The 12,020-nt window shown below is 35.1% G+C and overlaps 1 protein-coding gene across 1 annotated transcript; it reads left to right on the plus strand.

The window, feature by feature from the left end:
• The first annotated feature begins 949 nt into the window (after positions 1–949).
• LOC143630294 (transcription initiation factor TFIID subunit 9-like) lies at positions 950–1,643 on the plus strand. The gene is made up of 2 exons (XM_077099350.1): positions 950–1,257; positions 1,341–1,643. Exons 1-2 carry the CDS (start codon positions 1,000–1,002, stop codon positions 1,641–1,643), a joined length of 561 nt encoding a protein of 186 aa, XP_076955465.1. The 5' UTR covers positions 950–999.
• Positions 1,644–12,020: the final 10,377 nt, after the last annotated feature.

Below are 12,020 nucleotides of genomic sequence, written 5' to 3' on the forward strand. Positions count from 1 at the left end.
TGACAAAGTTTAAAGGTTAAAACATAAAATGACGTCGGCTTTTGTAATTCAAAGATAATTATGCTTTATACACTTGTAATTTTGTATTTAGTATAGATATAGAAAAAGGTACATGCCTCCTTTTTCTTGTTCAACACCCACCCTGTGACGGTGCCAATAACCAGGTACTGCCTTCATCTCTCCGTCCTTCTCATAGATGCATGCTTTTTTCATTGATGTTATTATTTATGCTACATGTTACGCTTCTGATTATTATTATTATTGTATGCATTTGCTACTTGATCCTTGTCCATTTTATTATGTTATCAATTAGGGATTTCATTGTTGCTTTCTAGTTTGTACAATTTTACCGTTTTTGTTTCTATCAACTGCTAATAAAATAAAATAATACGGTTGATAAGTTCATCGATGTTAATGTATCGTTCATCAGTAACGGATTTTGTTTATTGCACTTAGAAATTTGTTCATTTCGTCATATACAAAAAAAATCGAATGTTCTAACGCCGATTCAATCATAACAGTTTCAGATCTATAATCTGCAACAAAATTTTTACAACTTTGTTAAATTGCATGTATTTTATTTAAGGGGAAAGTTAACGTACAAATAAAATTAAAATTAACTTGCTGAGAATGGGCCATGTCGGTTGCCCCTCCTACAGGGCGGCCGTGGAGGTGTGGGGGTATTTTTGGCATTTATTTACAATTTTGTCCTATAGATAGATAGATAGATAGATAGATAGGCAAAGATACGACAATTTATTCGTTCTTTTTGGATTTCTTGTAGGCGATTGTAGTTGTGTTTAACAGAGTGTGTTCGGTTTAATACTTGACTCTTGTATGTAGAATTTTATGTATGTATGTGTGTGTGTGTGTTACGGTTATCAGCTGAGTGCTGTTAACTTGTTATGCAAAAAACAACGTAATAGTTTCATAGAATTGAGGCAAATTTGCCTGTTTATCTGTAAACCAGTTGTTGAACGATTGCAGACGATCAAAACAATGGCTGCTGGAGATGACAACTTGCCAAGAGATGCGAAGACTATTATAGCCCTGCTGAAATCACTCGGTGTTGAAAGTTATGAGCCTCGTGTTGTGCACCAGTTTCTTGAACTTTATTACCGCAGCGCTGTTGATTTAATAACAGATGCTCAAACCTACTCGAACCATGCTGGGAAGGTGTGTATTGATAATGATGATGTCATGCTTGCTGTCAAGTCCAGAAACTGTTTCAGCTCCACTCACCCCCCTCAACCAGAGGTACTTAAATAGTTTAAAAAAAATACCGTTTTTTGTTTCTTGTTGCGGAAGGAACTTTATCGTGTTACTTGTGTGTTAAGTAGGTCAAAGATGTAATGAAGGTGAACAGTCAACCGATTCCTAGGCCACCAGTTTTTGGGCCGTCTCTCCCTCCCGAATGGGACATGCTGATTGGTTCAAACTATCAGATTGGGATGCAAAGTAACCAATCAAGTGAACCTGTTGAAGAACAAGAGGTGGAAAGTAATGGCGTTAAAATTGTTGAAAATGCACCAAATGAACAAGCGGGGCCTCCTAATGCACGAAATGAACGGAGGACTGATAACGTGCTGCCTGGAACCCGTCAACCGGTTTCATTTCCCCTTGGGTTGAACCGTCGAAGGTAATGTTATGGGAAAAGCATACATATACATATATGTGCATATTTCATAGAGAGTTTGTGCAAACTTGGATCGGTAAATGGTTTTCTTGGTATTTGCTTTTTGTTTCGTTAAAATGATCCAGCCGTGTGATGTTTATGCAGTAAATCTTAGATGTGAATTATGCATTTGGGTACACCATCTAACAATTTAAGGATATGATAAACCTATGTAGTATTTGTACATGATAATTAGGCAGATCTCCTTTAATTTGTAGCAGAAAACTTAACCTAACTATAACCAATTAACCGAATCGATAAATACCCGAACTCAACCATTTGGTGAGAATTAACCGAATTGATAGATAACCGAACTCAAACCATTTAGTGAGGGAATATACTGGAATCTTATTATCTAATAACTAATAAGAGTCTCGGTTGGGACATGGTGTGTCAGAGGTAAGGTGCACCAGGAGGAGTAGGGTCCTAATGGTCATACATATGTGGTTTGTAGGAGTAATCACAAGTATGTTAATTTGCCTCTGGAAAAGGAATAAAATATATAAGAGTGTAGAGAACTAGAGACCCTATTAAGTTTGTTGAAATCTCATACTCTTTGTAAAGCCCAAATGTATACTAAATTCAGTCTGATAAAGCCAGGCCCAAAAATGAAGGCCCAGGTTTGTTAACCGAACTGTTCTATAATTTATACCATTGTATTCATTTTATTTTTTTTGAACGAACAAGATTGGATATAAAAAAATAGAGAGTAGCAAGCAACTATTCTTCCAAGTTAGATACACCAAAACAAATTCACCATGCTACATGAACTCAAAATGAAAACGTACACCATGTTTCCCAATCTAATTCCATCATTTTTCCCATATTCTTGATCCATAAGAAATAGAGGCGTTTAATGTCTTCTTTAATTCGATGCACCAACGCCTGCCTTTTGTGGAAGAGCGATTTGTTTCTTGCAATCATAAACACCAATATTGTTGTAATTATTATTGATTGGATTACAAGTATTAACCAAAGTAAATCTGTAAAGCCCAAATTTATATTAAACTTAGTCGGATAAAGCCAAGGCCGAAAATGAAAGTCCACAGGTTTGTTAAATTTGAATAATTTTAATATACGAAAGTTACACTGCATCTTCTTTGATAACATGGTCGTTTCGTGATGGACAGTTTTTCTTTCTAATTATTAAAATTTGGCCATTTAAAAAGTTGCTTTTATAAAAGTGTCCTTTCAGTAACTAAACTCTTAGACCATTTATAATGGAAACTAGTTGCGGCGTCATCCGACGAAAACGCCAGGAGCACCCCCCCCCCTCCCCGGGTTTTGGATTGGGCGTTTCTTACAAAACGCGAGGGTGGCACGAATTTTGATTAAATTGTGTGGTGGGGGGGGGGGGGAGAGGGAATATATGTAACTATTGTAGGAGAGTTGTGGCGTTTTGCCCACTACGCCACTTTTTACAAAACTCTCTGTTGCTGACGGGGATGACACATGGCGCAAAATGGCCAAGGGTGGGGCGTTTTGACTGGTCTTATCATTAGTTTAAAACTGTAGTGCTTGTTCATGAAGTCCGCGTAGGAATGGTAATGGGTTGGATTGTTGGATTTGGGAAAAGTTTAGGTAATCTCAACTTCATATCCGATTATAAAAGTTTGTTCCATACCCGGTTCAAAACCCGTGGGGTATTTGTCGGATATTTATCCGTCAATACCGGCATAAAAAGTCCCCGCCGTGTAGCTTAGTTGGTTAAGGGGGCGTAAGCCGTAAGACTTGGAACAATAATCTAGAGGTCGTGGGTTCGAAACCGATCCTAAGCGCCAATCGCCTTGCCGTTGAGTGAGGCTGATTTATCTCTCACGTGATGGGCCTGGGACGGTCTGGTGTGGGCCGGTTTGCGTGTCCGGAACAACACGTTTTTTTGAACAATACCGGCATAGAAGTTTCTAAACATTTTTTTTCTTCAACAATAGAAGTTTCTGTATTTGATTTGTTTTGTTTTTTTTTTCCTCAAGGCCAGGGGACAGTATACTATTAAACATTGTAATTTTTGTTTCAAGTTGTTACTTGTATTAATGAGTTGGAGCCGGAATGTATTAAAATTGTTAGTAATTATGCTGTCATATTCATAGACTCATAGGGTTCAACACTTAAATAGTTCAATGTATGTAATCTAAATTCACATATTAGCGTAAAATGGTTAAAGAGAAGCCCATAAACGTTGAGCCCATTTTGTAGCCCATATTTTTTATAGGCGTAGTGTATAATTAGGGCCGTCCAAACCGCTCGTCGCTCGCTTGTTTTTACGCTTGATTGAAAACGAGCCGCTCTGCTCGATTCAGTTTGGTTTGTAAACGAGCCAAGCAACGAGCAAAGGTCTGCTCGGCTCGGTTCAGTTCGAATATTTTTAATTTATTTTATATATAATTATATATGAACAAATATATAAATATATAGACAAAACACATAAATATAAGCTTACAATTTTTACCACTTTAAATTTTCCATATTTCGTCAATTTTATACTTTTATTTGTGTGATTCAAGTTTTTAGAATACTAAAAATTTGTTTACATGATCATTATATTTCACTTCAAACTTATTTTTAATAAAATATATCACACGTCTGTCTAAAAACTATTAATTTATTTATAAAATATATTATTTATAACCATCAAAGTTGTTTCTTATTCAAAAATTTCAAGTGAAAAGGAAATAAATAATGTTCGAAATCGCTCGATGTTCGATCGGAAAATACTCGATTCGATTTTGGCTCGTTTCGGTTTTCGCTCGGTTCGAATTACAGCCGTTCAGTTCTGTTCAGTTGTAAACGAGCCAAGCAACGAGCAAGCCTTCGCTCAATTAGGCTCGGCTCGTGAACAGTCCTACGTATAATGAGATATGAATAAAAATGGCAAACATAAAACCTTAGTACTTGATTATAAAAAAATGAATATACTTCACCTAATAAAAATTATATATATATATGGATGAGTTATCCTAAAAATAAGTAGTTTCCTAGGAAAACTAAGAATAAATCATAGTCATTGGATCATATCAATTAGTGGTTGAGATTTAAAATTACTAAAAACCGTCATAGTTTCCTAGAATTACACTTTCACCATTATAACCGATATAGTTTCCTAGAATAATTCTTTCACCATAGGTTTTAATGTCAAATGTCAAAATTCTGTTGGTTCTTACCATTCCTAGGAAACAACTTCTTTTTTATTTGAACCCTTTTCTATATATATATATATATATATATATATATAAAATTCTTAAAAGATAGTTGTCTCATATTTTTACTATTCACTTGATTTTGTGTTGCTTTAATTTGTAGATTGCGTTTGAACTTTTATACGTTTGGTTCACACTCTATATAATATGTTTTCTTCATTAACTTATTTTCATTTCCTACTTTTAGTCCTTATACTTTTGACCTTTTATAATTTTATCATAAAACCTTTTTTTCCTTTAAATTATATATATACAATTCTTAAAAGATAGTTGTCTCACATTATTACTATTCACTTGATTTTGTGTTGCTTTAATTTGTAATTGTGTTTGAACTTTTATACATTTGGTTCACACTCTATATAATATGTTTTCTTCACTAACTTCTCTAATTTTCATTTCCTACTTTTAGTCCTTATACTTTTGATCTTTTATAATTTTATCATAAAACCTTTTTTTCCTTTTAACCTCAACAATTTTTAACTTTTAACTTTGGTCTATTATACTTTTCATCTTTTACAATTTTTTTGTTTAATGTTTTGGTCTAAATTCTGCAAGTTAATTTTTGTGTGTGTTAACAACCACCAAATGGTGTTGTGATTTAACATTTTTACATCTACTTTTGTTTAGTTTTCTTAATGGTTCACGGAAGTTACTAGCCACGTGAGAGGGGATAGTGACCGAAGGCGGTGGTGATGGTGAAGGCGACTTGATGTTTTCGATTGGAGTTGACGTGTAAGTACACGGTTTCACACCCCCACCGCAACGCGGGGGGTGTTTTACTAGTGGCATACAAAATGGTCATAACTAAAATAATTCCTAAGACGGAAAAGACAATAAAAGGAAATAAAGAAAATATCTGCCTAATGCTTTATGCTTGTATGCAAAATAGAACTAGAACAAGAACTAAACTATAGCTAGAACTAGAAGTAGGGTAATACGAAGTTACCATATCTTTTGTTTTAAACGTCTTACGAAATTCGTTGAAACGTAACACATTTGTTATGAACCAACACTTTGTGACAGTTTTTGCTAATTAAATGTCTTTTAGTAAGTTATAAGTGATTAAACACGCTATTTGTTGGCAATGATGTCTATTGTTCATACAAGGTAAATATATGTTCCTAGAGTTTCAGGAGACTAAAAATGATCGAAGAGAACCAATGCATTGATTAGAATTCAGTTGACTTGATAAAATATTGTACATATAAAACGTTATTTGATCAACAAGCTTGTGCAATTTTAGCAACACCATGGATCCAGATTACGAATTGACGTGAGGTCGAAGACTCACTCAAAAATAAACCGATTATAACTAATTAGATAGCGATAAGCGGGTGTCGAACACAAGGAGTTTATGGAAATGTGTTAATAAGTAGCTTTATAATTAAACTATATTAAACTAAGTGCAAAAGTAAATTTAAAGAGTTGGTTGTTTGATTTTGAATAACAAAAATAACTAAAGCAGTAAACGAGTTTTAAACAATATAAGAAACAATGCTTTCTCCCGATTTCAGGTTTCCAATGTTGATAAGTTAATGTTTACTTGTGATATGAACTACACAATTATAGTTCGTGAAAATGCGTTTGGATGTGATAAAAGAGGACTAAGTACTTGGATTACAAAAACACAAGGTTGTCACTCAATAATCAGTTTAGTATTGTTAACCCTAATTCTCTTACACTAAATCTCGATTGCCTATGGCACCAAGAACGGATAGTCAAGAACATGAATTTATACCATACTAACAATTACAAAACAAACTCACAATCACAATAGCAATATAATCATATGATCAAAATACTATCTCACAAATAACATAAACGATTAACAAATATCCAATTAGAAAACCTTATAATTCGGGAGAGAACATAAAGAGTACTAGCCACTCATCATTCGATTCATCATCACATCAATTAAAGTATGTAGATGAATCTAAAATACCAATTCAATGATTACAATCACCAAAATAAAGTACTTGCACTCCCAAAATCGTCCTAGAGGTGTTTGGAATGAAAGATATCTCAAAAGACATGACAAAACGACTAAAAATAAGAAGAAATTCGGAAGTTACGAACTCCGGACCGTGGCCCACGGTCTCCACCGTGGGTCACGGTGACCACAGAGGACACGGTACGGTGTCCTCTGTGGTCTTTTGTTCATTTGGACCGTGGCTCACGGTCACGGTGGACTTCAGCCACGAAATCTCATTTTTCCACTTGTTTGATCTTCTTAACTCGTTGGTTCATTTGGTTTCTTCGTTATACACCATAATAGCCCCAGAACCTCCTTTGTACCTACAATTTACCGAACGCACCGTAGTTATCTAATTTCACAAGATAAACCAATTCAATACATAGTTATTACGGTATTAACTCCCTTAAGGGTTGTCCCACAGACCACCCGTCACATTCCCACACTTAATTGTTGCTTTCCCCAAGCAACATCTCAACACAAACTTTCTATTACATTCAACTTGTAACCACCAATCTTACCACAATTCCGGTTTAGTTAAGGTCCCAACTCATACCCTATTCCCTTATTTCTATCGATTGCACTAGTTCACTTGATATTCCATTTAAACCATAGATTTCTAACCAAACCTAACATGCTTTTGGTTTTTACCTATACATAACACACATTTACACATTAACTTTTTCTTGGTGATCATACATACATTTCCATAACTAATCAATTCTCCTCGCATACGCTTGTATAATCATCAAATCTCCACCTATGTAAATGCTTTGACACGAATGCAAATCAAGAGGGCTTAAAACAGGTTATAATGGGGGCAAGTGTAAGGGTATGGAAGGGAATATTGAAAGTAGCTCAAGTGATCTGATCCGACTTATTACAAACAAACTAAGTAAACAAAGAAATAAACAATTATATACATCACTAACATCATCATCATTTTTTTTGAACTAATATCATACTTGAACATTGCATACTTAAACTTTGCAACTCTAATACAATTTTTTTCATAAGCATGATAAACATAATGCTTAACATATCTAATTGATAAATACTAAAACAATTACATAGAAACCTATTAAGTCGGATCGTTTCACAATATAACACCGGGGTTGATAAACGAATAGGCCCAATAAGGTTTTCTAAAGGAACCAATCCCTTGACCCTCTCATATCCACGCTCATATATGTAATGTATGAGGCCCAACCCCCCAAAACCCACACTCTCGCTCATCCAGACGAGGCTTAACCTAAGTGCCTCTATCACTTTTGCACTCATGTCACGCTAAGATCTCGAAATGTATTAATTGTACAAGTTCTATCGAAGAATATCAACCATTTCACCAATCCTTGCTTTCTCAATTTTCAAGTGTAAACAAACGTGTTATGCAAGTTATTACACCGAAAGCATGCTAACCTTGGTTAGAAAACTACATAATCTCTTTTTTTTTTTTAAAACAACTAGGCACATGTTATTTAGGGAATTGTGACCATGAAAAGGGACCAAAACTTTACCCCGCCATCTTACCACTTTCCGATTTCTTTAAACACATTTTTTTTTAAATTTTTCTATTTTTCTGATTTTTTTTAAATTTTTCTTTAATTTTTTTAATTTTTTCTTTATTTTTTATTTTATTTGTCAAAACAAACGAAAATTTCTTCATCCCCACACTTGGGATACATTGTCCCCAATGTACGGTTTTGAGAAAAAAATAAACTACTCCATAAACACAACCTTCTTTTCAACACAACCAATGATACTTAATTATAAGTATTCCATCCTCCACCCATCCACCTAAAAATAAAAACAAAAATAATAACAACTATACAGAAATACACAGAACGGGGTTCACCTGGAATCACGAGGCTCAATCAGTTGTAAGGCGGGTGGGCCGGCCCAAAGATAGATGTCATGAAATCTGAGAACTGGCCAAAGTTAAACGCCCCATCGCCACCGCTGCTTCCTTCTTCTTGTGGTGGTGGTGGTGCCATTGATTGCATCGGGTTGATCCACATGGAATGATGAAGAGGTGGCTCAGGATAGCGTACCGAACCATCATACGGAGGTAGAGTCGTGTAATCTACAAATTGTGGATACGGTACAACCGGTTCACCTACATACCATTGATCATGCATCCTCCGATTCCTATCATCCAAGTATCTCATATTGATCTCATGCTCTCGTCCATAAGCATTGGCACGGTTCCACATCTCTAACCTGTCGTGCCTCTGTTTTTCGGCCCGTTCAGCATAGGCCCCCATGAAAGTCTGATGGTCAAATAATGCGCGCGACTCATCCAGCCAGTTTTCATACGTGGAAGGCCTATGCCTCTCCACCACCTCATTCATTGACCCTTGGGCCCAATTATTACCATATGGATCATACCCAGCCGAATAATCCCAACCCCCGTGTTGGGAACTGATGTGCTTAAAATAGTCAATTAAGTATTAACTAAACTAAACAAGTAATAAAAACTAGACTTAAGACTCAACCACACAAAACACCGGCAAGTGAACTGGTCAATTGTACTAAAGCTAAGTAAGTCCGGAATATCGAACCCACAAGACTCTATAAATTACGCTAATTAACTAATTAGACTCAACTTACGATACGACTATTTATTATTAATGTTTTAAGGGGTTTTTAAACTAATATTATTCTAAGAAATTAAATAAACAATTAAACAAGAAGCAAGCAATTAATTACAAGATCGAAACCAATCAGAGAAGGAATCTACCTAGGTAAGAATCTCATGCATCAACAATCATCAAGCAATGGACAAATAACATGATATGGAAACTGATTTCTAAACGTATTCATCTAACAAACCCTAAAGGACCCTCAATGGCATCAAGTAAAATCCTAAAGAATAATTATTAGATTATTAAGCAATCAGTTATATTGATTTCCTTACAGCTATCAATTAGGGTTAACTAATAGTATTTAAAGCAAATAATCTTACGAAACACTAAGCCCTAGATAACTTAATAAGCTTATCATGAAAACATGAACAAGGATCAACATAATAAGCAAGAATACTGTCACTAATCTATCATAGCATGCGATTGACCAAGACACATGAACAACTCCTCACCTTACAGCTATTGGAATTTAGCAGAACATTTAAAACCCTAACCAACTATCAACTAGCTTCTATAATCTAATAGGCCTATTCAACCATAATAATCAAAACACCAAGTAATGATTAAACATAAACCCTAAATCTAAAAAACACAATCAAAAGATAAAAGATCTATGTGAAGCAATAGTTAACAATTAATCAAGATAACAAACATTCATATGCATCATGAAAGCAAAATCAAGTCTTTTACTATTAAAATTACGAAACCATAATCAAACAATTGTCCAAAGAAAGAATCAAATCAACACATGTTCATAAAACCTAGGTAGACATGAAGTCTAGCCTAGCATAGTCATAATCAAAGATAAATAACTAGAACAAAGAAAACAAAAGAGAATCATAATAGATAATTGAACAAAGATAATGAAGAAGAACGAAAGAACCCTTCTTAATCGACCCTTGAACAATCGTATGAAAGATCTATGATCTCTAATGTGTTCAACCTCCAAAAACCTTGCTCTTTCCTCCCCAAAATCGGCTGCCAATAGTTGTCAATTCGTTTAGGTTTGCATCCACACACACACACACACACACACACACACACACACATATATATATATATAACGAGCTGGGCCTAAAAAAACGCAAAATAATGCTGAACAGAATCCCTAGACGCCGCGCGACAGGCTTGGCCTCCCCCGGTCGAGCGACGCGGCTTGCCCTAGGTGGAAATTTCGTTTTTTGCTTTTTTTTATATTATTAAATCTTGTAAAATCTTTTCCTTGAACTCCAAGTAACGATTAGAAACTTCTAGACCTTCTTTTCCTTAACTATCAAACCATCATCTACATGAAAACAAATCAAACACTAAGTGGAGTAATCATGTAATCATTAACGGGCAAAACGAACTCAAACTTCTCATGAAATGATAGAAAGAATTAAAGCTAAACATGCAAGACACCAAATGAGTTAAAACACTATAAATACAAAATACTTGACTCAAGACCTTAAATAATAAAAAATAAACGAAACACGAACTAAACCGAACTCAAAACATTAAATAAACATAACTTTACAAGGGATTCGAGATGTATAAATAGATGTATATCAAATATCCCCACACTTACTCTCTTTTGTCCCTGAAAAAAGTCGGATGCAGTTGGATCAGAATCGGAAAATTACAGTCTTAAAAACATACAGGTTTATTTTTAAAGCTTAGAAGAACGCAAAAACCGCGATCACAGATATTGTTGTCCACTTAAACCCATGCCTTAATCTTTACCGGGACAAATAAGATCCGACAATTAGTAAGTGGTTTACACAATTAAGACCCGCTTATTTTCAGCTTTCACTGGACCAGGCCACCCCAACCTGACTTAAACCTCAAAATTTGCAGAATTAAAACTTTTGTTGCTCCTTTTTTTTCATGAATAGTTAAGACGATCAAGGGCATTGTTTATCCACCTAAGCTTAAGTATCAAAGTCTACCAAGCAGCCATTAGATACGATTAAGGTTCAATTAATTAATAGCTAGTGTTCCCCACAACATGACATACCCCCGTTATCAAGCGATGCCCCGAATCCATCACCATAGGTGAGCATAAAACATTTCATCTGTATGGTTTACATGTAGGGTGTCTCTTGTGGTCCGTTTCTTAATGGTAATAAGACGCGAGCAAGGGGACCCCATATGGCTAACAGCGTGGATGATCAAGTCTGTAGTGTATTTGTGATCATGGTTTATAGACTTATAAGGGTTTGCTCTTTTTGGCTTTATTTTAAATATCCACAACCCCACTTAGGAATTGTGAATACCCAAATGAATAGATTGCATACAGACCCATGGTCTCCGGACCCGAAGCATCCCATCAATACAAGATTTAAGGTTATAAAACCATACGCCAATGAAGTGTAAAACACTAAACTAACAGTTTAAGATTTATATCACATGCTACACGACATACTCTAACGTTAAACCTACCCAAGCATCATACGATAACGTATTCAGATTTTTTAAACTTTATAACATTTTCACTTTTTCATACCAAAATTTGAGGTTTGAGTATGGCCCGACCTTTCATTACTTATCTT

This window comes from Bidens hawaiensis, unplaced genomic scaffold, assembly GCF_021521415.1.
Source record: "Bidens hawaiensis isolate Kalapana, Puna unplaced genomic scaffold, B.hawaiensis_p1.1 tig00005637_1, whole genome shotgun sequence".
Taxonomy (NCBI): Eukaryota; Viridiplantae; Streptophyta; class Magnoliopsida; order Asterales; family Asteraceae; genus Bidens; species Bidens hawaiensis.

Excerpts from the sequence above, each read along its gene's own strand:
- LOC143630294 (XM_077099350.1), top strand. The coding sequence starts at position 1,000 with ATGGCTGCTGGAGATGACAACTTGCCAAGAGATGCGAAGACTATTATA. Across the intron at positions 1,258-1,340 it reads CTCACCCCCCTCAACCAGAG|GTCAAAGATGTAATGAAGGT; the intron begins GTACTTAAATAG and ends TGTGTTAAGTAG.